The sequence below is a fragment of the Mustela lutreola genome, chromosome 2 (assembly GCF_030435805.1).
Source record: "Mustela lutreola isolate mMusLut2 chromosome 2, mMusLut2.pri, whole genome shotgun sequence".
Classification (NCBI taxonomy): Eukaryota; Metazoa; Chordata; class Mammalia; order Carnivora; family Mustelidae; genus Mustela; species Mustela lutreola.
In genome coordinates this window covers 109,658,927-109,685,133 of record NC_081291.1, presented here as the reverse complement: position 1 = coordinate 109,685,133, position 26,207 = coordinate 109,658,927, and the positions used below count along the sequence as shown (strand labels likewise).

Here is a 26,207-nt window from a genome sequence, read left to right as displayed (position 1 = left end):
CGCAGGGACCAGCTCATGTAAAAGGTCCCCAGAGAGGCCCTAAATCACTGCACAGCTAGTGAGTCGTGCCTGAATGGAGAGTCAGTCCCCTCAGCACCACTTCATTCTTCCTTGTTGCCTAGAGAATAAGGTCCAGGGTCTTCAACTGACGTTCAAGGCCTTCCCCAATTCGATTTCAATCTGCCTTTCTGATCTGCTCTCTGATGGCTCTTCCTTATGTGTCTTAGGGAAGTTAAATCACATAGCTGCCATTTCCACGGAGGCCTTTGTTGACAACATACACTGTGTAGGTGATATTTTTCCTGTCTTGGCAAGTTCCACTTTTTCTTAAAAAAAGCCAATTCAGATACCACTTTTTAAAAAAGACTTCCCCAGCCTCTCTTACAAAGTTTTATTTCGTATGGTTATGGACCATTCTGCTTTGCCTGATCTTCCTTTATGAATCTACTAGACTGTAACCACTTAAAAGTGTCTTTGTATGTGTTTTTCTAGGACTCTGAACGGAAAGAATGAGCAACTCTCCTGTACATCTGCTAGGTTCTTTCTCTCCAACCAGCCCAAATGGCTTTGCTTTGGGGAGCTAAACTTCCCAGGATGCAATGTGTCAGCACCACTGTTCTTAACCCTCCAAGCCTCCCAACACCTGTGTCCTCAGAGCTCTTGGGCACTTTGCAGATGGTGCCTTAGAAATGTTTTTGGTAAGATTAGCATCTCCAGGCCAAAAGAGCAGCATTTCATCTGTGTTGCCATGACATAAATGACTCTTACAAGTGTTAAAATTCATAAACAAACAAGCAAAGTAGGTTTTCTCTTATATTCTCTCCACCTCATTTATTCCAGTGTTTATGGTCTGCCAGCCCCCAACTCTATATAGGCCTCTATAACCAGAAATCAGAAGTAACTGCCTATCTGCTGCTGGCCCTATTCTATTTTTTTTTTTAAGATATCAGAGTTCTGTTTTCACCCTTGTGCCCAACGTGTGCCCACATACTCTTCCAAGCTTCACTTTATTTATTTATTTATTTATTAAAATTTTATTTGTTTATTTGACAGAGAGGGACAATGAAAGAGAGAGCACAAGTGGCGGTGGGGGTGGGCAGCAGAGAGAGAGGGAAAAGCAGGCGTTCCACTGAGCAAGGAGCCTAATATAGTGTTCCATCCCAGGATCCTGGGATCATGAGCCGAAGGCAGATGCTTAATGACCCAGGTGCCCCAAAGTTTCACTTTAGATACACAACTAGATGCAGCACCTCCCAGAAGAATACTCAGGCTTGCATGGAAGAGGTGTGAGGCAGACAGAAGAAAAGCAGGAGCTGCAGGATTGCTTATTTCCCAAAATAAAGTGACCTGAATAGCTTGGTGATAAGAAGAGCCCAGAAAAGGGGCTGTATGGAGTTTTCATTTATTCCATTGTCTCCATGTCTCAGGGACCCAGCTAGTGGGAAAAAGAGGATGCCCCCCAAATGTCCAAGCTGATGAAGGCCCGGTCATCACAGGAACCAACTGAGTGCTATGCACATCACATTGTCCTTAGACTGACGATCTGAAAACCAGGCCAGGTGGGTGCACAAATGACCATTGTGGAAGCAAATGCTTAAGACCTTCATTTAATTCAGCTTTGATTAGAAAACATAATGAGGAACCAGATGAATGTTGCCTCCCCTGATCAATCGCTACTGATGAGGAAAGTTAAAACTCTTTTTACATAGGTAATTTGGAAAGACAAGTCCTTGGCAAGGCACTACAGATTGTTTCCAGACCCTATTTATTCCACAAATATTCACACCTACTTCCATAAAAATTAAATTTGTATTTTTTTCTATATCTCGTCATCATAAAGTTGATCTCCTGTCCAAGGTTATTAAGACAGGGACAAACTTGTCTCTTTTTTTTTTTTCCCAAGATTTTATTTATTTATTTGACAGACAGAGATCACAAGTAGGCAGAGAGACAGGCAGAGAGAGAGGAGGAAGCAGGCTCCCCGCTGAGCAGAGAGCCCAATGTGGGGCTCGATCCCAGGACCCAGGGATCATGACCTGGGATTATAGAATGTAAATAATTCTAAAATTAGTTTAATGTAGTAAATGTATGTTTCTAATTTAGAAAGAGGAATAAGGCTTACTTTTCTAATATCTATGACTTATTTTGAAAATTAGAGGTTACAGGTTATGCCATGGGATGGCATAACTGTAGTAAATTCTCTAAAGCAAAAATTTTATAGACTAGATTTTCTGATCATGATAATGAAAGTAAAAATTATTAATCAAATTTAAATGAAAAATCCTTTCCAACATAGCAATTTAAAACAAAATTCTAAACATCTCTTGGTCAAAAAGGAAATCAAGTCCATTTCATTTGTAAGCTACTGATAAGAAGAGTAGTAAGAGAATGAAAACAAAATCTCTTCCCACTTGAAGATGAAAAATTGCTATTCTTAAACTAGTGGGTCAAAGAAGAAATTCAATAATAATTAGACACATGAAAATGTAAAGAACGTAACCCAAAATATATTTCTTGATCTTGAATGCTTTTCTAATTTCATAAAAATAAAAGAAAATGCATATATTATAAAGACAATTCTAACATTACAATTTTTTTCAGACAAAGTAAGAAGGGGGAAAGAATGGGAAAAGCAAAAATTAACAAGTTAGAAAATGGAAGACAGAATTATTAAATTTTAAAGAAAACCAATAAAAATACATTTCCGCTAAGAATAAATGAAACCAGGGAAATCGGAGGGGTAGAGGAGAGACTGTGGACTCTGAGAAACAAACTGAGGGTTTTGGGAGGGAGAGGGATGGGAGAGATGGATGAGTCTGGTGGTAGGTATTAAGGAGGGTACGTATAGCATGGAGCACTGGGTGTGGTGCATAAACAATGAATCTTGGGACAATGAAAAATAAAATTAAATTAAAAAAAGAATACATGAAACATAAGACATACATGATGAGAACATTAAAAGTTAGAGAAGGCATTAGAGTTAAAAGAAAATGCCACTCAAAATCTGATGCTAAGGTTTGATAATCTCGATGAAATAGAATTATCCAGACCCCCCCCCAAATTATTATTTTAAAAACAGTTTAAAAATAAAATAACTTAAATCAATTCTTTAAAAAAAATCTTTCAAAGGAAGGATTTTGAGGCAGATGATATTACTGGGTTCTTGCAAACTGCCAAGGAATAGACAATTCCTATCTACAAAGTACTTTTTCTGGGAAAGAAAAAGTCGAAGAGTTTTCAAATCTAATACTCATACCTAACAAAACACTGCACAAAAACATCAGACCAATCCAATATAAAATGCAGACATTAAAATACTATAAAATTCAATTTAGTAAGAGTATAATCCACCACAAATAAGTAGGGTTTGCTCAAGAATATGAAGATAATTTAATAATAAGTTTATTAATATAACAGATTCTAACAATGGGTCAAAAGGAAAAAAAAAGCATCATCATCTCAGTAGGTGATGGGAAGACATTTGATGAAATACATCTCCTGTTCTTGGTTTATTTCATGGAAATAAAAAGGTATTTTCTTTACATGAACTAATATTGAACCAATATTTGAAATCATATTTACAGGTGAAAACAACTAATGTATTTTTATTAAGGAGTAGAACTTTTTGCTACTAACACAATTATTTAATATTATCCTGAAAATTCTGGACTGTATACTAAGACAGAAAATATAAATAAGCAATATAATTACTGGAAAAGAAGAAGAAGCATTACCTGCAGATGATATTAATTATCTTTCTAGAACACTCAAGAATCAAGGAGTAATTGCAAAGTTCAAAAAGCGTTCTGGATAGAAAATAAACAACACTATAACTTTTACAGGTATTAGTGATAACCAGTTAAAAAAATGTGATGGGGGGCTGGGTGGCTCAGTGGGCGAAGCCTCTGCCTTCGCCTCAGGTCATGATCCCAGGGTCCTGGGATCGAGCCTTGAATTGGGCTCTCTGCTCAGCTGGGAGCATGCTTCCTCCTCTTTCTCTGCCTGCTTCTCTGCCTACTTGTGATCTCAGTCAGTCAAATAAATAAATGAAATCTTTTTATAAAAAAATGTTTTAAAAAATGTGATGGGAAAAAGTCACTCACAATATAAAGAAAAATATTAAAAAACACAAAATAAGTTTCTTAAATGTTCAGGATCTACAACAGAAAAAAACAATAAATATTTACTGAACAATGTAAAAAAAAAAAAAGCATGAACAAATAGAAAAGGATGGCATGTTTTTAAATGTGAGGACTAAATTGTGTTAACAAATAATTTTTTCCCAAAGTATCAGAATTCAGAAAGGGATTTTTTTTTTAAACCTTACAGTTTGTTATAGAGTTTATCTGGAAGGATGAATAAGCAAGAAAAGTAAGAAATTTTTGAAAAGTGAAGAGTAATGAAGATATGCCAATCTTACTATTCATTAAAATTTATTATAAAACTATAGCTAAATGAATGAAACTATAATTTTTAGATCAAGAATAGACTGGTACATTAATGAGACAGAAAAGATAGCTTAGGAACTAATTAATTATATAAAAATTGATTTGTAGGTATATAACATATATAAATATAATATAGGGGTGCCTGGGTTGCTCAGTTGGTTCAGTGCCAACTTTGGGTTTTGGCTCAGGTCATGATCTCAGGATCATGGGATCCAGCCCCGACATGGGCTCTGAACTCAGTGGGGAGTCTGCTTGAAGTTCTTCCACCTTCCCTCTCCCTTCCTCTGTTCTCCTTGCTCCTACCCCCACAGTCTCTCTTCCAAGAATAAATAAAAATAAAATATTTAAATATAATATAAAAACTCACATAATATAAATTATGTATATAATAAAGCCATACATATACATGAATATGTATGTATGCTAAGGGTGGCATTATATTTAATTAAGAAATAAATGATCCAAAGAAATATTAAGTAATAAAATATTCTGGGAAAACTAGTAATTACTTGAATAAAGTAGTTTGAGTTCTCAAACTATATGCCACTATTAACATTAGATTTAAAAAAAGAATGGATTAAAAAATATAAATAAGCAATTCAGAAAAGAAATGTTTAATCATATGAAAATATGTTCATCCTCACTGGTGACTTAAGAAATGCACAGAATGGTTAAAGTAACTTGTCCAATGTTATGAAGCTACTAAAGAGGTCAAGTTGTATCTGAATTGATTAGAAGGTCTTCTACATGATCGCCTGTGTAGCCCAGTCGTTTAAGTGTCTGCCTTGAGCTCAGGTCATGATACCAGGGTCCTGGGACGGAGCCCCGCATGGTGTTTCCTTCTCAGTGGGGAAGCTGCTTCTCCCTATCCCCCTACTCTTTCTCCCACTCATGTACTCCTTCCCACTTGTGGACTCTCTCTCAAATAATTTTTTTTTTTTAAAGAAGGTCTTACAAAATACCTTGACATATACAAATGTGCTTTAAATCGTTCTTGATGACTCACAATGGGACAGGACTCACGTGACTATTTAATAATGTATGTGTTTATCTGCCAATGAGGAGGTTACTGCCCAATCGTCTACCACCTATGAAATGTCCTTCAATACTCAATTTAAAAAAAATTTAGAGCAGAATTATATTTTTAATGACAAGGCAAAGCTGAGAAAATAGAGAAAACTGAATAAAATAATGAAAAATGTGGATAACTAGAAGGGGAACTTAGAAGAATGAATCAAGTCAAAACAGCATTATACGACCAGTAGAAATGCCAGCGCTCCATTTTGGCATTCAGCCATCCCTTCACCACCGCCCTGGGATTCTGGGAGGGGGGGAAACGGAAAGAAAATGTGAAAAGAAAAATTAAACTTCATATACTCACAGTTTGTGTAGATGGGTTTTCGAAATGGCTTTCCCTTAGAAAAGATAAACGCCACCGTGATGCAGTTGATGGTGGCGATGGGCCACAGTGTGGTACTCTCAAAACTTAAAATTGAACCAGGAATCAGAGTCGCATTTCCAGTCCCATTTCTCTCCAAACTCACATTCGTTGAGAAATTACTTTGGTTGTCCAGAAAGCACTTACTACAAAAGAATTGCCAGCATTTATGGGATCTTTTATTCTATTTTTATCAGGTGGTACGAAAAAAAGTTTATCACTACCATGGGATCTCAGCTTTCAAATTGCTCCAGCCAGTAACCACCAGAACATATTTTGTTCACTTTTTGCAATGACAAAGCAAAAATAAAATTTAAAACAAGTCAAAATTATTCTTTGTCTAGCATTCCATTTAGAACAAGTGATCTGTCTTGAAAGGACTTGGATGATAATTTTCTATGGCATTCCTTTCAATTCAGAATGAATGAACCATGGCTATCTGCGTGTGTGTGTTTGTCTGCATATATGGTTAGGTGTGTTGTCACACGTGTGCCTGTATGCGTTAGAGTGAGCGTGTGTGTGTGTGTGTGTGTGTGTGTGTGTGTGTTGTTTTCTCTTCTGTGGACGAATGTAAGCCCACTGACTCAGGCCCTCAATTTGAATCTGCCTACTCTAATCCACTCTCTTACTGAGGATCCAAACATGACCCTCTCCTGCTTCTGAGTGTCCATGGCTCTATTTTGCTAATAAATTAAGTTCCAGCTTCTCAGGCAAGCTCAGAAGATCTGTGTACTCTGGTCTCTATCGGCCTTCCTTCCCTTATCTTTTGACAGTCTTCCTATGCTCCTTATATTCCAAACATAGGAATATTTTCTGTTGCCCAAATATCACAGTTTGCACACATCTGGGTCATGTACTCCATTCCCTCTCCACCCCTTTATCTGAAAGGCTTTGTCTTTAGTTCACTGGCAAGCATAACTACCAGACTCCATTCTTGCCTCTAGCACTGAATTTAGCTCACTGTTTTGCAATTATTCATTTGCATATTTTTACTTTCCATCTCAGGGATGAGAGTTCCTTGAATATGAACTGTCTCTTTTGGTTTTATTTTGTTATTGTTTTACTCAAATTTACAAATCCTTAGCACCTAGCGCAGATATGCCACAGAATATTTGCTCAGAAAAGTGCTTAAGTGATGGGTTTTCCCAGTCCAGATTGATCTATTAGCAATATTCATTTTTTTAAATAATCAAACTTACAAATTAGTTTCTATCCACTTTCTTGTTCAGCTTGAAACTTTTTACTCCTATAACTTGTTATAGATGAAATTAGTTCCCAAAAAATAGACTTAAGTCTTTTAATCCTTGGTTCCCTAGGGTACTGAGATGTGCTTTCCATAGAGCAGAGGTTCAGTGACTATTTGCTGAATACATTAATCATCAGTAGCCACAAAGTGTTTTTGCACAAAGGTGACAGATAGACCAGAGGCCTGAATTATAGAGTTTAACATAAAAGTGTATCTAATCTGTTATACTTACATTGCAGATAAGAAAGTTAAGGCATAGCATAGCATAGCCGTTAGTGATAGAGGCAGGACTACCTATCTATCACCCTTGGGGCTATACGTTCTTGTCCTCCAGATTCAATCAGAATATTATCTCTGAGTACACACACTCCAATTAGGAGAAAAATCTTGTTTTGAGAAAAATCTGGTTATGAATTCTCACTTCAAGTAATACTTGAATTTCTGAATTTAGGATCTCAATGACAATCCTGGACATCATTTGATAGTTTTTCATCTTTCACTGATTCCTGGGGCTCGGCTCCTTCAGGATCACAGTAGAGTGTGTGTAAAGGAGTTTGTACAAGCCTTACTTCAAAAAGAGATGCTCCTTTTCTGCCTTTCCTTTGGAGGTCAGGCAGGTTTTGTCAGAAAAAGCAAAGTTTGAATATCTATGGCATAGTTCACTACATTTTACCCTTAATTTACAGTTAAAGACTTACCCTAAGTCTAGTGTTCAGTTAAGTCAGAAAAATGGTACCATCTACTAACATATTATTCATTTGAAAAATGTAAATAAATTTAAACAAATATATCTGGTAAAACAGAGGTCAGCTTACTACAGCTCATTAGGTCAAATCCAACTCAACACCTCTTTTTGTAAATAAAGTTTTTTAAATTAACATATAACATATTATTTGTTTCAAGGGTATAGATCTGTGATTCATCAGTCTTACACAGTTCATAGCACTCACCATAGCAAGTACCCTCCCCATCTTTGTATAAACGAAGTTTTATTGGAACATGGTCACACCTACTTTTTTACACATTGTTTGTGGCTGCTTTTCACTACAACAGTAGCACTGGGTAATTACAACAGAGATTGTCAGGTCCACAGAGCCTAAAATGTTTACTCTCTGACCCTCCACAAGAAACATTTGCTGACCTCTGGTCTATATGATCTCCAAACCACCAGGGAATGAGTACATTCATTCAGTCAACCAATGGTTGGGTCTACACATCAACAACAAATGTGAAGATCTTTTCCCACCCACTGCACATGGCTCACCCCAGGACTCTACCCATTAACTGTGTTCTGTGTTCTATCTGGTCATTGATATTTTGCAGTGTGGAGACACAACTTTTGTTAATTAAAAAGTTACGGACTGGGGAGAGGGACAAACCATAAGAGACTCCTAAACTCAGGAAACAAATTGAAGGTTGTTGGGGGTCAGGGGACGGATAGTGTGGCAGGGTTATGGACATTGGGGAGGGTATGTGCTATGGTGAGTGCTGTGAATTGTGTAAGACTGATGAATCACAGACCTGTACCCCTAAAGCAAATAATATATTATATGTTAATAAAATAAAAATTAATTAATTTATTTATTAAGGGTATATGTGCAAAACAAGTTGTACAATGACATTGCGGACTCATTGTATCACCTTCAGAAAGGAAAACTAAAAAACTGAACTTTACCTGTATCTGTAGACCTCACAATACCAGGGCTGCTGCTTCACATAGAGAAATGCACAGATTTGCACAATGCAGGTGAAACAGGTGTTCAAAAAGACTGAGAGCAGCAAAGGTGGAGAAAGGAGCTGTCCTGCTGGTCGGTAAGAAGCCAGCTTTGGGTAGGCATGAGTTGAACTCACTGAAAAACAAATGCATTTTCCCCTATTTTGATTTCATTATTGACAGTAAAAATTGGGATGCATCTTATCTCAAGACTTGCATTAGGGTTCAGAGTCAGCAAACATGAATGAGGCTTTATATCTAGATAAGCACATTGCCTAGGTGCATATCCAATGCTACCAGTCCTTGCCTCTTCCATGTTTTGTTTCACCTTCAGAAATGAAAACCAATAGGTTTAAAAGTTCTGCTAATTATACATTTACCATGTTTCATGGTGCAAATATTTTCTCCATAACCAGACTGACCAGGAACGGTAGGTAAAATAGAGTGTGGGCTTTCACATGAAAAAGCAGTACTATGATCTCTCAGTAGATGTGGGAAGGTGGGGAGTTAAGAAGAGGAGCATAAAGGTCGCCTGGGCAGTTCAGTCAGTTAAGCATCTGCCTTTGGCTTAGGTCATGATCCCAGGGTCCTGGGATTGAATCCCCTGTCAGGCTCCTTGCTCAGCAGGGAGCCTGCTTCCCACTCTACCTGCCTCTCTCCCTGCTTGTGCTTGTGCTCTCTCTCTCTGAAAAATAAATGAATAAAATCTTAAAAAAAAAAAAAGTGGAGAATAAGAGGCATCAGGCTAGACTAATCTTTATATACTGGTGATTTTTTTTTAAAGCACTCATTTTATTATTCATTCAGTCAACATTCTCTAAGTACTTCAGTGTACCAGGATAGATGCTAAAGGTGTGTTCTGTTCCATCCTGGTTAAGTCGCAAGTGGAGAACTGTTAGAACACATTACACCTGGTCAGGGAAAAGAGTTCATAAGATAAACTTGCTTCCAGATGAGAGTGTTAAAATGTATTATAGTTTTGATCCTAAGGTGTTATTTTTTTTTTTTTAATTTAAAGGTTTGACAATAGGCAAAGGTTAAATAGAACAACTATAAATAAGAAAAGATGACTGCATTCTTCTTAGAAGCCACATATTCTAACAAGCTGATGAAAACGGAATGTACTTTACTTCTTAGTGCATCACAGGAAAGAAGCATGGAAAGGTCAGGAATTAGATACAATGCATTCAAAAGTTTACATTATAGTCGGGTTTCAGTTCTTATCTTCAGTTCTTATCTATTGCCTTTTCCTTTTTTATAGCTGATCACTGGTTTCTTTGATGTAAAGAAGAAAGTAGGGTATATATGATTAGATTTGTGTTCATGAATGTAAGGGCAAAGCAGTAGGAGCAGGTGTCCAGTTTGGGATGATAACACTCTAAAGTAGGTCTTCAGTTTTCTCAGTGGGTTCTCAGGTAATCACGTGGACCTTCTGGTACTTCATTTTCTCATGTAGAAAGTGGATGTGTAGGAATGTCTAAATGGTCTCCAAAGTCTCTCCTGACTCATTTACTCTAAAGCTCTATAACTATCTAAGGCTTTAGCTTTACCAATTTAATCAGTGTTTCCCCAGGAGGATGCTAGGCTATAGACCATGGGGTATGCAGAGATGAAGAGACATCTCATTTGCCCTGAAGAGCTTGAATTCTGATGGAAAAACACAGATGGGTTGTGTCATAAAGAATTTGGCCAACCTTTATTCCTAGATCCTAGGATGTATCCTCTAAACTGTTGGGATTTCTTGAGTTGACAAAACTGTCTTTTTATTCATGGTAGCCCTGATGGTTTATGCAAACAAGATCACAGATGGTGGGCCCAAAGAAAGTTGGTGATGAAATGATGACTCAGGATGGAACTGGCCATCCCACAGAAAAAGCTAGAGATTGTGATCAACCTCATGGCCAATGATACAACCAAACATGTCTACATAAGAAAAACCCAATAAAAATTCTAGACAAGACACCAAAGTTCAGGTGAGTACTGTTTGGTAATACTCTGCATATTGTCGCCATGGATGTGCCAGGAAAGTAGGGCAAACGGACACCCCGGGAAGAGGACAATGGAAGTGTTGAGATCCTCGCACCATGGGATCCTTTCACCAGACCTCACCCTGTGTGTCTTTCCCTTCAGCTGGTTCTGATTTGTATCCCTTTGCTATAATAAAACTGTAATCCTATGTAGACCACTTTCCTGAATTTTGTGAGTTATTGATATGAATTACTGAACCTGAGGAGAAAATGAGAACCCCTACATTTGCAGCCAGCTGGTCAAAAATGTGAATGGGACCCAAAGCTTATGGCTGAGGTCTGAAGTAAGGACAGTCTTAAGGACGTTATGTCCTTAACTTGTGAAGTTTGGCATCACTCTGGGTAGTTGGTGTGAAAAGTCATTGCATGGCATGCAAGGAAGGGGCACACAGTGTGGCCTCTTGTCAATGCAAAGAGACTGCTCTGGCCACAGAAGGCAGAGGGTGCCATGCTTGGAGTTTTTTCCACGTTCCTATACTCAAGGATGAAGATGGCTACAGAGTGCATGAAGAGGCAGTGGGTGATGGAGAGAGGTGCAACTATATCTCTATGCATTTGGCTCTACCTCTCCAGTCCTCCCTTTTTCAGATGCTCACTGAGTTTCTGACTTTTCTATTACCCAGACACCATACTGGCTTGAATTATTGGCCTCATGGTGGTAGAGTGCACTTTACCAGCCTTTAATTTCGGTTTCACTGTGTGATTTTCTGAGGCCAAAGCAATGTTTTCAGAGGTTTCAGGTGTGCTTGTGTGCCCAGCCTCACTCTATGTGATCACAATGAGAGCATGCCCAAGTCTGTCATTCCATCCTGGCTCCAGAATGAAAAATGTGGAGCAGACCTGAATGAAACCCATAGCCTGGACCAAGACTACCTGATCTACGTCCTAAAGCTGATCCGATTCAACTGACCTAGATGTGCTGAATGACAGTCTATCTACAGAGCAAGAGTGGGTATTGTAAGCCACAGAATTTTGGGGAGAGGTTTGTTATACAGTATTATTGTGGCAATAGCTGATTGAAGCAGAGTCCTTACATAATGATTATTTTAACCCTTTCTATATTAAAAATTCTAATGCTTTCTGATAGAGAATCTGAATATCTGATCACACACACACACACACACACACACACAATAAATAAATAAAAGACTAGCATTTTAGGGCCCCTATTATGTTCCAGAGGCTCTGCGAAGTGTCTTACAAACATTATTTCATTAAAAAGCAATGCAAGGGGCACATGTGTGACTCAGTCAGTTAAGCAACCAACTTGTGATTTCTGTTCAGGTCATGACCTCAGAGTTGAAAGATCGAGTTCTGCCTTGAGATCTATGATGGGCATAGATTCTGTTTCGGATTATCTCTCTGACCCCCTACCCCCGCCTCTCTCTGACCTTATCCCTTGCTCATTCTCTCTCAAAAAAAATAATAATAATAATAATAATAATATATTTTTTTAAGTAATGCAAAATAGGTATTTCAGTTTTATTTTACAAGTGAAGAAAGTGAGGTTCAGAGAAGTAGGGTACCTTATTTAAAGACCCATAGTTGGTGAGCAACAGGGTGATAATATCAACTTAAGCCTGCCTAATTATAAAGCCCCCCATTCTCTGCTCTATAGCACATTGCAGTAGCGTGGATTTCCTGAACTGAAAAGGATAAAATGAGGAGCACTACAATGCCAACTTGTTATTTCTCAGCAGCCAGAACTTTTCTGAATAGTCCAGGTTTCCTTAAAATGGTGATGATATATGTTATCATCCTGTATGCAGAGGAATGTAAGCCTGTGAAGTGCTCTATTTCATTCAGAATTAATTATTCCCTCCTCTGAGTTTCCACAGCCCATTACTCATTTTGCTGCTATGTAGTGAGAATGTCTTGCATTAAATCCAGTCATTTACACATGCACTCAGCAGACTGTGAGCTCCCTGAAGGAGGAAACTCTGTCTCATCCCACTGTCTGTCCCTCACTGAACCTGGTACAGGGCCTGCTAAGTAGGAAGACATTTTCAAAGTCTACTTTATAGTTGTTCAGCATCATTTGGATATAAGGTAGGCATGCTTTTCCTAAACAGTTGGCTTAGCTTTATATAAAGGACACTTCAAGTCATGTACATCAAATTTTCAGAGGTTCCCAAACCCACCTAAACTACATGCAAAATTTTGAATAGGCTTCATGAGATTTTTAAGGTGAAAAGATCTATGTCTTCATGAGATTCTCCAAAGGGACCAAGACCCCAAAAATGTGAGGAGTCCTTGAAGCACTGATGGAATTTATGTAAGAGAGGCATTTATATAATGGATGGGTTCCCTCCCACAGTCTTCTCTGGACACCGTCTCCATCCATATGCTGGAGTGGTTGGCCTAAATCGAGCTAAATTACATGACCTCATCTTTATTTACAGAAAGGACTGGCTTAGAAGTGGACATTTTACCCAAGTTAGGTCCATAAATTTTCTCTCCAAAATATTTGCAAAGGAGACACTGAGAGGCAGAGCTAATTAGCTGTCCAAAGATAAACAGAAAGGTTATGGAGGTTCAATAGCAGAGTCACCATTTAGGGTCATTTGCAAGGTGAATGAGTAGAAGTCATACAAAAACAGTAAGAATAGAAAGAAGAAGAAAGAGATAAGATGGCCTCTTGGAAATAAAAAAAGGTGGCCTCTGTTTTCTATTCTTTAGTGCTCTAGACCTGCTCTGACCCCAGGTGCTTCTGAGTTTCTATTCTCAGATTTTTTTCTTTTGAGAATTAGGCTCTTAAACATCCCCCTACTTCTTTTTTCTTGATCTAATTTGAGTGGGTTTTGTTAAAAAGAGTAGAGATGCAGCTAGAACAATTTCCTTTTATAATGACTTTGGTAACTTTTAGGGTCAAATTGGGCTTTAGGACATACATTTTCTTAATTGAGTTCTCTGACTTCATTTTACTTTTCTCCTTGATTTCCCTTTAACATATTATATCTTGTCTTATTAGCTGCTTTTGTGTTGCCTTAAAACCTATGGAAACAAGACAAAGTATATATAGATAAGCAAGTACCTAAATTAATTAAATATATTATAGTGTTATCTTTGTCCTATACTAATTCAGGCTTGAGGTCAAAAGCCCTAATCCTGGAACCTGGAAAGGCAGGCCAGGCCGCTTGGTGAGTGTGATTTTACATTGATCATTCAATTGCCAATGACTACTAACATCCACAGATGAATGTCCACAGTTCTCAGCCTGGAAGTCAGGTTCTGTGATCTGATCTGACTCACCTTCTCAAAATTTATCTCCGGCTGTTTTTTTTTTTTTTTTTTTTTCACATATCCTACAGTATGGTCAAATTGAAAAACTCATGTTCTAGCTCTCTCTTGATCATGCTGCTTCATTCTACTTAAGTACCCATCCTTTAGGAAAAGATTTTTGAAATCCGTCCTTCTTTTTCTATTCTGATGCAAATGTTACTTCTTCCATGAATCAGTCCTTAGTATTTCTCTCTTTTCTCCGTTGCTAGCTCTTCCCTAACCCCAGATTTTCAGCAACAATCTCTCCTTTCTCTGAACTTCCAAAGCACCTGTTGTTTCTCTCTCACTCTCACCAAGGTGCCTGCCTTTTTAGGTTCCCACATTAGGGCTTTTGACCTCAAGCTTAAATTAGTATGAAACAAAAACAACACCATCATGTATTAATTAACTTATGTACGTGCTTATCTATATATAGCCTGTCTTGTTCCCACAAGATTTTATAATCTCTCCTTTCTCTGAGCTCCCAAAGTATGCATTGTTTTCTGGCACTTACTACTTTTGACTTGCATTTCCTTATTCATGTATGTGAATCCCCCACTAAACTGTAAACTTCAGTGATCAGGCTTTTTATGTCCCAGACACACCTATGTGCCTAACACATAGTAGAAGATGAATACATCTAAGAGGATATTAAATGGGGCTTTTCCTTTGTTTGGGCCTTTCCTTGCTGAGCCTTATATTTGCTGACCATGAATGGTAAACGCTAACTGAATGAAAAGAGAGATGACAGCCTGTTTCTAATGCACCCATTCAGAGGGATCCATACTGGTCCCTCAACTGTAAGCACACCCCTAACCCCAAGCAATTACCTATGTGCAGAATATATAAAACTACAGAAATTAAGAGATTTTTAAAAAGATTTTATTTATTTATTTGACAGACAGAGATCGCAAGTAGGCGGAGAGGCAGGCAGAGAGAGATGGGGAAGCAGGCTGCCTGCTGAGCAGAGAGCCCCATGCGGGGCTCGATCCCAGGACCCTGAGATCATGACCTGAGCTGAAGGCTGAGGCTTTAACCCACTGAGCCACCCAGGCGCCCCTAAGAGATTTTTTAAAGGGAATTGTGAAGAGTAGCAAGAACTGTGATTTTCTTCCTGGCATCATTCCAATCCAAAATGAGGGGTAGTCATAAGAACCCCTCCAGGAGAGACCTGAAGTATTTGGGGAGGCGGAGATTAGCTTGCTCATTCTGGTTACAATACCAGAGGGAAAGACAGATGGCAGCAGTGAGAGCAGGCTACATCCACTCTCTGGTAGGCCAGGTAGAAACAATGGAAATGAGCCAGGCTAGAGTTGTCTCGGAAGGACTCTGCCCAGTGTGGGTAGAGGGCCGAGCAATAGAAAAAGGCTTCAAGTGCATACCATTAGAAGGCAGCTCCTCAGAGGAATCCTGAGGAGTCAGAGAGTGAAAGCACCACCCATGTCAGGGAGTAGTCTAGTCCAGAGTAATTTGCAGGAATTTCTGAAGAGCCCAAGAACTCACCAGTGAGTCCCATGCCAATTTAAATCAATGATACTGCTTCAGCAATATTGAATATTTTTAAGCAATATGTATTATTTACTTGTGAACATGAATTTTAGATGGCTGCCATGTTAGAGGACACTTGATAGGACAGATTAAAATACCCCCATGTAAGTAAAAAGTCATTGGCTCTTGTTGCTCCTAGAGTCCCTGAAGCAAGAGTGGAGAGTAAGCAACACAAGCAGAGTAGAGACCATGGCCTTCTCTCCCATTGCTTGCTCCAAGGTCAGGCTTGATATAGAGGAAGAAAAAGTCTGAACTGGATGAAAACATGAAATGTTAGCTTACAATGTCTAGACTAATGTCTAAAGATGAGATCATTTTAATACCTGATACTGACCAGGAAATGATCTGCCTGTGGGATGATTGGGCTTGCAGTAATGGAAAAACAATAGTCATTGAAAGCAGAGGATAAAAAAAACAAACACTGAGGTGTGTGGGTGACTCAGTCAGTTAAACATCCAACTCTTGATTTCTTCTCAGTGTTGTGAGACTGAGCCCCTCATCAGGTTCCCTCCAGCTCAGAGCCTGCTTGAGATTCTCCCTTTTCCTCTTCCTCTGCCCCTCCCCCCGTCTCTTTCTCTCTTTCTGTTTTTCTATCTCTCTCTCTCAAACAAATAACTAAATAAATAAAATCTTTAAAAAATACCCCAAACACACTATTCATATTTTTGGATTTCTAATCAATCTACTTGTACTTAGTCTAATTCTGTTCAAGGGTTCGCCGAGTTAGCCAGTCATTTCGAAAGAAGAATAAAAGACTAGGTGCAAGGTGATAGCATTCATGTTGTGACAAGGGCTTACAGTATGTGGCACACTGCTGTACATGTCACATGCATTGTTTTGTCCGATCTTCTCAACCCTAGGAGGACATCTCATATCACGAAATTATTTCATGAATAGTTTGCCAAAGTTTGCAAAGATAGGGAGTGATCGAAAATGGCCATGGCCTTCTCCACCATGCTACCGCCTTCTAGCTTAGCTCCTAGAACTTCCTGATGTATTTTTGTCTTTTTTTTTTTTTTAGCATCATTGACCATGTTCACAAATAAATCATACAAATTACTTAAAAATATCCAACACTGCAAAAGCAATATCACCAATTCAAAATGTTCCAGTCGTGTGACTATTAATAAAACACAGAAAATATGGATTATGAATATATATTTCAGCCTGAAAAATCAAAACTGATGTTACTTACATCTCTAATGCTGGTAACTTCTGTCATCGGGTTGATATAATAAACGATTTCTGTATCAGTTTCATGTTTTAAGATGTTACATGAAAATTCTTAAGGTTATTAATATCCTGCATTGCCTGATGTTTAATCTGTTAGTTTTCATAACACTTCCATTGTTGAACAAGGAAAAAGAGATGACTATGTCATTCTTTTTCTTTGCTCTCTGTTGAGGTAGTCACCTTTCTTGCTTATTAAGAGTTAGTATGAAGCCCTGAGTTCTTTGATAGGTAATACTTTATCAGTGTCCTCTTAAAGGAAGAAAATGAGCAATAGCTACTGTGAGCCACACCTTGCTTTTGATAGAATTCCTAGAATTAAATGCTAGCATTTGTTTTCACATGTCAAAGACCTAGCAAAAATCTGGTTTTACGTCAATGTGAAGTATAGCTGAATAATAGAAAGTGACCTTTGGGTTTTAAAGATTTCCCTTTCTAGATTTCTTGTACATTTTTCTATGTAAAAGACACACACCTATGAAGAAGTCAGAATACATTGATCATTTTATGAGACTAAGACCTATTTGCTATCAGGATGTTTTAGTGCCAGATCCGAGAACTTCAAGACTCAAATTACTCCAACACCTCTTTCAAAAAACTCACAGGTGATGTGGTTTTAGTACATAAAGGTGCATCTTTCTCAGAAGCTTCGGTTTATGTGAGCATTTCTGAAGTGTCATGGATAAATAAAGATAATTCTGTTTACTTTGCTAAAACACTTACTTGTTAAACAGACCATCAAAGTAATGGCTACATCTTGCATGAGGTACTGGTAATTCCCAAAGAGCTGTAGTTGCTGAAAAGGAAATACAAGTAAATATAAAGGGACGCCTGAGTGGCTCAGTCAGTTGAGCATGCAACTCTTGGCTTTGGCTCTGGTCACGATCTCAGGGTCATGGGATTGAGCCCCACCTCTGGCTCTGCATTCAGTGTATAATCTGCCTGAGATTCTCTCTCTCCCTCTACCTATGTCCCTCCCTCCCCAGGCTCTCTTTCTCTCTTTCCCTCTCTCTCTCTAAAAATAAATAAATAAATAAATCTTGAACAAAAAGTAAATGAAAGCAGCATTGTTATCACTGCCAAAAATCTTTCTGAAAAGTAGTCAGGAAGCAACAGTTATTTTTCTTTCCTCTTTAAAAAGGAAGTAATTTACCTACAACCTTTAGCATCTCATTGGAGAGAATGAAACCAGATGACGATTTTGCAGTGTTTGCCTTAACTCTATGTTAGCAATGAGAGTCAGCCAGTTGGGAAACACCCTCTTTATTGGCCACAGTAATCTGGCAGCTGCAGTCTCAGCCTGGACAGTTGAATTCTCAACATAAGATACCCACTGGGAACGTCAAACTTAAAATTTTGAAATCCAAGCCACAAATCATTCAACAGGTATTACTCTCCATCCTTATCCATAGATTGAGTTCACAATATCATTCTCTTGGGTTTCATTCACTTTCACAAAATGAACAAGTACCCCCTACCCCAAGTAAGCCCATTGCAGACTTCAGTCTGGTATGCTTGACTTCCTAGGTTTGTATAGACACAGAACTTGTCTGAAGTTACGTTTATGGTCAACTCGTTACCACCAGAAACATACTTTGCAATACCTGTTGCAACCAGCTGTTTCTCTGCTTCATGGCTGCTGACTGAACACTAAATTATGATTTGAACCATTGGGGACCATATTTATGCGAATAAGAAGTATTTCTGGATTTTTAGAGTGTGAACTCAAGACCCTGAAATTTCTAATTAAAGGTTTTTTGTGGGGTGGGGGGTGCACAGCTCGGTGGCTCAGTTGATTTAAGCATTTGCCTTTGGCTCAGTCATGATCCCAGAGTCCCAGGATTGAGCCCCACATCAGGCTCCCTGCTCAGCAGGGAGTCTACTTCTCCTTCTGCTCTCCACCCCACTGGTGCTCACTCTCTTTCTCCCTCTCTCAAATCAATAAGAAAAATCTTAAAAAAAAAAAAAAGTCTTTGTGGAACACTTTTATTTAAGCCCAGACCATCAGAGTGAATGGCTGCAGAGTGGCCTATCTCTATGTGGACATGACTTTATGCATAAAGACTTGGAACTGAGAAGTCTTTCATATTTTTGAGAAGACATAAATTGTTCCTCATCCCCATAAATTGTTCCCCAAGGTTCTCACCCTCCAACTCTCTCTCTATCTTCTTACATTTCTTCCTCATATCTTTTCCTTTCTTTTCCCCTCAGAATGCAGGTGAGATGCAACAGGGAGAGATTTCCCAAGGCAGCCTTAGTTTTTGTTCTAGAAGCTGCTTTCCTAGAACTTTGGAAACCTGCCAACCTGATTTCCCAGAGGCACATAAGGGCTTGGCCAAGGGCAAAATCTAAGGTGTTCTTAGTGATAGAGGTAGAACTTGAATCTAGGTTTTCTGACTCTCAACCCAGTTCCTATTTCTAATCTGCCTGGTTGCCACTTAGCCCTCTGCATATGATTCTTGCACACAACAGCCCACCAGATTCTAGAGGCCTGTGGTCCTCTCATTCATCTCTCAAATGTCTCAGAAAAACAGTATAATAATTGCCTCCTTGAAGTGTTTCCTGAGGCTGTTGGATCATCTCACTATAGAGCAAGCTATGACTGAATTAATGAAGATTACTTTTGACTTATACATATTTCTTCCATACAGTTAGTTAATTTTAAAATGTTCATTTTTTATTATTTAATTTCAAAAATCTTTTTAAAAAGTTTTTTAAATAGGGACACCTGGGTGGCTCAGTCAGTTAACTATCTGTCTTCCAGTCGGTCATGATCCTGGGGTCCTACGATTGAGCCCCACATCGAGCTCCCTGCTCAGTGGAGAGTCTATTCCTCTCTCTTCCTCTGTTTCTCTCTCTCTCTCTCTGTTAAATAAATAAATAAATATCTTTAAAAAAATTTTAAATACTAATCCTCTGCTAATGACATGTCGAAGTGTGTACATCCTGACCAGGTTCAGCAGTAAATTTCTGGTCTGGGAGTTTTTCTAATTCTTGGTGCTTCAAGGTCAATTCAAAAACTTCTCTTTCTTTTTATCTCCTCTTAGTCTTTTGTCAAAAATATTCCATAGTTGGAGACTGATGCATTTCCTGCTGAGTTATATTTAGGCTGTTCTGAAGCTCTCTTCATATTCCAAGTAAAGAAATAGATGCTCAAGAGGTCAAGTGTCTCCAGTTATCTAGAAAAAACACCACTCCTAGAAAACTGATCCCCAGCTACTTATTTCTAGCTCCATGTGTCATGTGCAGCTATGCCAAGTTCCCAAGTTTGCAGACATCTATTTTGAGAAATGTCATTTATTTATAAAACATTAAATCCCATGTAGGAGCCACACCCCAAAGAATAAACCAAGGATGTAAATGCAATTAAAACTGGGAAGAAATTATTTAGGTTCATACCCAATAGAGCAGTGAAGTACCAATAAACTGGATTATGCCGTACATGGTCAAGTATTTAAATACCCCGAAGGATGAAACCAGAGCAGCTCGGCCTTCTCTGTTTGAGAAAAATAAAAATAAAAATAACTGGTTATGCATGATATACATTTCTCAATCTCTTATATTTCAAACAGAGTTCAAGTTTAATAGCTTGTTGATATACATTCACTTAATCAGTGATTCATCCTCTCGATTATTTATTGAAGCGCTCATTTGCTCATTCATTCTCTGCTTCATTCATGACCTCACTCACTGACTCATGCACGCACTCTTATTTAGGACTGATGAGGTACCAACATTCTGCTTAGAGTCGTGGAGGATATAAACGAATCAGGCACAGTCTTTATTTTCAGTGAATCAAAAAGATTAACATGGATATTATAAACACAAGACATCATGATAAGGTGCAAAATGTCAAGCTTTGACTCGACTGTGACTTGTTACATCCTAACAACTTGCTTCTGAGAACTGAACTGTGTACATTTTAGAGTCCCACAGAGACTTCACGCTAAAGGACAGGTGTTCTCGCATATTAGGAAGCATGTCTATGACTCCAATATGTGAGATGAATGGGGTTTTGTTAGTTTCAATGCTCCAGGAAGATCCCATGGTAATAATCTGAGCTGGTGTGGAGTTCAAAAGACATAAAAACAACAGTAGAAACTGCAGGTTAAAAAGTAAGTATTTCCCTTTTAAAAATGCTGTTTGAGCTCTTATTCCCTTAACTGAGGCTTGTTTCAGTGGTGGATGATGACAGGCAAAGAAGACAGTGTGGGGCAGGAGCTCACAATGGAGGAGTGAGGAAACCTGGCAAATAACCCCTCCTGTAGCCTGCTCTTGTCATGACAGAAGTGAATTCACATGGGAGGCAGCCCAGGTCCTCTCTCCGTGGCATGGACATCTGCACAGCTTGAACATTTTGTCAAAGGATGGGGTACCCGAGAAGGAAAACCTTAAAAGCCAAACTAGTAACCGCTTCGCCTTAGACATGATGAGAAGGTTTGGGAGAGATGGGCCAGGATGCCTTGGCCAGATGTTTTTCACCAGTTTTAAGGCACTGCCATTTGTTTTCAATGCAGAATGGAGCAACCTACGAGCTGAGGAGGGGCCAGCATGTGAAGCCTGGACCAATTTCTCACATAAACCTTGTGGTTTCATCCTTTTTATCCTTCTGTGTGTACCTTTCCAGAAAAAAATGAAAGCACCCAGATTCAAAGGCAAGTGCAAAAAGCCATTTTGAGGAAAGTATAAGGGAGGTTTGCACAGGCCTCCAAAATTACCGCTATCCCTAATGATGATGAATTTTAAGAAGCTAACTCATCATTTATGCATTCCACAACCACTCCTCGAATGTTCTGATGTATCCAGCTTAGTACTGGGCATGATAATACAAAAAGGAATGAGGTACAGTCCTTGTCCTGAAGGGCTTCAACTAAAGAAACAAGTCAATCATGTTTCAAAAGATACAAATGAGAACCTGTGGATCTACGCATCTAAAACGGTACCTCAATGCCCCTGGGGTGGGGAGGATGCTTTCCCAGGAATAAGCATGCTTCAAGGATAGCAAGGGTAAAATGAACCTAACAGAGCTGAACCATACCTAATTTTTATGAATCTATGAAATATAAAAGCAAAAAGCTTCTACCCTGAAATCTTACTAAACCATCTGCCACTAGAGAAATTTTACATCATGACCTGGATCTTAAAATACTACACTGCATTCACAAATGCATTAGGTCACATGTGTGAGACAGAGCATCTGAAGTTCAAATGTTACTGTCTTTGGATGGATCAAGTAGGCACTTTGTGCAACTGTCCCAGAGTTTAAACTCTCTCCACACTTGGCACTCCAGCTTACCCTGCGTCACTCCCACCTGAGAAGCTCCTTAGCCCAACTGGGCCATTGGGTTTCTACACTCCCAAGTCAAAACCCCATTGCTAAACATGGCTCTCCACTTCCCCAACCTGGAATATTCTCCCACCTCCTTCCTGTTTACACATGTTCTGTCCCTCCTTCGAGTTCCAACTCCCCTGCTGAAATCTTCCTTTCTGGCTTAAGTCATCAACCTGAACTACTGGAAAAAATTACCATATTTTCAGGGCATTAATTCATTAAAACTAATTTGCTGAACACTTCTCACTTATCAGGCAGAAGAGTCTCTGTTCTAGGATTAGATTTCTATGTATCTGTACCTTTACTAGGATGTGAGTCTTCCAGGGCAAGATTGGTCTCATCCTTCATCCACTACATTTCCAAGCACAATATTTTAAAAAGCTCCATGAGTTGTGTTGATGATGGAAGGCATGATCTAGGGAAAGGGTCCTGGGCACTGACATTTTGCAGTTGTCATAATATAAACCAAAGTTAAGACAGTAGAGAGAGTAAGGAAAGGGCTTGGAGAGAGTCTCTGAAAGATCAGGAAAACACAATGCTTGCTTGGCTATGGACAAAGAAGGGAAAGAGTTCAAAATGCTCTGAGGTTCTCAGGGCTCTAAGGACCAGAGAACACAGGAGTTAGGAAGAGGAGATGTTCTGGAGGCAGGGGAGGTGCTGATGTTTCAGGGTGTGGAAGGCATAGGTACATGCACCCTGGGATCAGGTAGATGTGTCAAGCTGTCTCGCTGCTATGCAAGACGCGGGTGTGGAAAAAATTGCACTGGAATATTTAGGCCAATGACTCCTACTAGTAGTTGCCCATTCAGATGCACAGATGCACCAAGGGACATACTGGAGAACTTCAGGATCATCCTTTTTGAATATATCTCAAGTTTTGGTGCTTTCAGTCCACTGGCTATGAATATAGACTGAAGTTACCCCACCGTGTTACAGGTGAATAAGATTTGTGAACGAAACATAAAACTTAATGTTTTATTTTTAACTACATTTCAAATATGAGTAGAGACAAAATCAGCAATGAGAGTTGAGTGGAGGTGAGGGACCTACTGAGAAAATCAAGTTTTTATTCCTTAAACTTCCTTCAAATGTAGTCTTCCATGTGATCATTTTGGATTTTTGCTGATTTGTATCTTAGAGATGTAACACTATTTGGGGAAGCTTTCTGATGCAGTGTTCCCTTTGTGCTTCCTCACCCACCCCAATCCTAGGGAGGAAGGTTCCAGTATATATCCAACATATAAAATAAGGGAGAGAAGAAGTAAGAAATGCAACTGTTTTTTAAATATCAACTCTACCTTTCAACTATTCGCATGGCATAGGCTTTCATCCTGTAAGCCTCAGCAAAAGTCACTTTTTTGGGTGGCTGTTACCAGCATTCCCAAGCACTGATGGTCCCTTAATTGGTGCTCTGATAACATTTTACCCATACCTCTGTTGGGACATTTATCGCTTTAAATTATGTTGAATTCTGCCCAGAGTCAGACAAGGAGCCCATCAGTCATGAGGGTGGAAGGGGAAGTAGTGGCTTACTTGATGAGCTGAGGCACACACTTGATGTTGGCTATTTTCGAGGTGAAATGGGAGGCCACAGATGCTTCCTGCTCTGACAGCGAAATGCCTGCGTGAGCCATTTTCAAAGCCTAGAATGACAAGTCCACATTACACCCAGGACTCCTCAGGCCACGTTCTAACTCTTCCAACTCCACGAGGCTATTCTTCACATTGTCGAGTTTATAACACTGTAACCTTCCAGCCCTGGGTTTGTGCTTATGCTGTTCCCCCACCTGGAGTACCCTCCCTCTCCTGATCCAGAAAGTCATCAACTGAAGAGGGACCAGCTAAACAATGACCTCAGTGTAGGAGAGTGGTGGGTGTGTTCGTGTGTGTGTGTGTGCGTGCGCGCATTGGTTGCAGGGATGTAGATGTGAAAAGAAAATGGAAGCATTCATTCAAATAGTCCATGAAAAAGATGACAGCATTTGGGTGGACATTTGTGGGGGCTGTCACAATTCTTACCACTCAGCAGGCTATCTTCATGAACAAAAGGAAAAGCTATCTAATCCTCATCTTTTCCTGGGTATCCTGATCTAGCCAACCAGCTAACTGCTGGGATGAAGTACGGGACGGAAAGCATCTTCACTGGAGACAAGGACCGGATCATATACATCACAGATCACTCCAGGACATGTGTTTCCTCACTGAAATAAAGGCTAATTCATTCTCATCAAGACGAGAAGCAGCCCAGAGAGTGTACAGAACAGACAATGGCTAATTAGCAGGCCAGCAAGTTCCTAATCCTACAAGAATTTTATGAGCATAAAATGGGATTTTGTACTTCTGTAGTTCTTAGCATGCAAAGTACCTTGTTACCACAGCCAGTACATGCTAAATTCCTATTCAATAAATATTAGAATATTTGCTTCTTCCTCTTTTCTCCTTTAGTATTTGGTTTCTTTATTACATATTTTAGGACTATCTACTTTATGCTTCAGTTAATATTATGCAAGATTCTTACCCTGACTAGATAATGAATTTTAAGGAGACAGAGACTATGTCCTTTTTAACACTTACTATTTCTTTTGTACTAAATTCTACATAACTATGGCAATGGGTACTCATTTTTGAAAAGCAGACTAACAACTCGCTTCTCATGAAGCATAAGGTAGAAAAATGTATAAGAGATCTTTAAGTGTGAGCAGTTTTTCCATAGCACTTTGAAGAAAATATGTAAAAAGAAAGTAAAACAGCTACTCAGATCTCAAGTATCTAACAGCTTTAGAAATACAAAGCAATACTCCTCAGTTTTATACTGAAAATTTTGTACTAAAAATATTTTCTTATTTTCAAGGTAGGCTATGGTTTCATCATATCTTCAAAACTCAGAATCCAAAATATGTGCTGCCTTCTATTGTGCATGGAATGCAATCTGCTGAGAATCATTAATTTAGGCTTGCTATAGTTTGTAATAGCCAAAGAGTTTGGTCTATGATTTTACTGATGGTAAGAATTTGGGGTTAAAGCCAACTTTTAAAAACTAACCTTGGGGAAGTTTAGCAGGGGAAAAATGCAGTTTATACATAATTCAAAACTTAAAACCATCTGTTTCAAATGTTTTCTTCACTAAGCCTTTACCAAGTTGTGTGACTTAAGACAAAATAAATAAATAAAAAAAATGAAAATGAAACAAAAGAGAAGAAAAAGAAAGAGAATAAAGAATTCATCTCCTTGAGATTCACTTCTGTATTGGTAACATGAGCGATTTAAACCAGCTCATCGTGAAAAGTCCCTTCTGGGTCTGAACCACAGGAGTCTAAGTAGACTTTCATTGTCCTTTTTATTCTAGGAGTTGTCAGAAAACAGAAATGGCTCATCTGACTTTACGCCTCTCAGTGTCCAGCTCACACTCGGGTGTGGGGAATATAAACAGCAGACTGATGAAGTGATTGCTGACAGAAGGGTGAAGAGACAGACCCTGGGGAGCTGTGGGGTCCTCGAGAGGGACAGTAGGGAACCACCTGCATTAGTTGAAGTCATTTCTACTCACCCCACAGTCATTAGCCCCATCTCCACACATGGCCACATAGTAACTGCAAGGGAAACCATGAGAAAAATTAATACCTTAATGCCTCACTTGGATAATTTTCATCACAACCAACTTGCATGCAGTGTGTGTGTGTGTGTGTGTGTGTGTTTTGAACACATGTGGAATCAGGCTGACAGAAAATGACTGGGAGAGAAGTATTCCTAGACAAATAAGGCCATTGTGTTATCTAAATTGCTTCAATCACATAGAAAGTATAGTGATTCTGCCAAAGACATTTACCAAGATGAATATACATTGTGTAAGAAGTCCTGGGTGATTGTATCAACTAGGGCTAAGCCTTAGAGCATGCAATCATAATCATAGCACTTTCCACACCTAACACACAGATAGAACATAATCCATCTGTGTTTTGGTAG

At 38.9% G+C, this 26,207-nt stretch overlaps 1 protein-coding gene across 3 annotated transcripts in view; it reads right to left on the bottom strand.

Moving 5' to 3' along the window:
* The window catches only part of ATP13A5 (ATPase 13A5), a 103,332-nt gene that overhangs the window by 4,716 nt on the left and 72,409 nt on the right, over positions 1-26,207 (bottom strand). For 2 of the 3 annotated variants that reach the window (XM_059163123.1, XM_059163124.1), the window contains 6 exons: positions 25,792-25,834; positions 23,778-23,887; positions 20,312-20,408; positions 17,636-17,708; positions 8,808-8,982; positions 5,830-6,032 (listed from right to left, as the gene is read on the bottom strand). In XM_059163123.1, coding sequence (XP_059019106.1) covers positions 5,830-6,032; positions 8,808-8,982; positions 17,636-17,708; positions 20,312-20,408; positions 23,778-23,887; positions 25,792-25,834 — 701 coding nt within the window. Of the gene's footprint in view, positions 1-5,829; positions 6,033-8,807; positions 8,983-17,635; positions 17,709-20,311; positions 20,409-23,777; positions 23,888-25,791; positions 25,835-26,207 lie in introns of those variants that run through there. The other variant, XM_059163125.1, reaches the window with a different exon arrangement.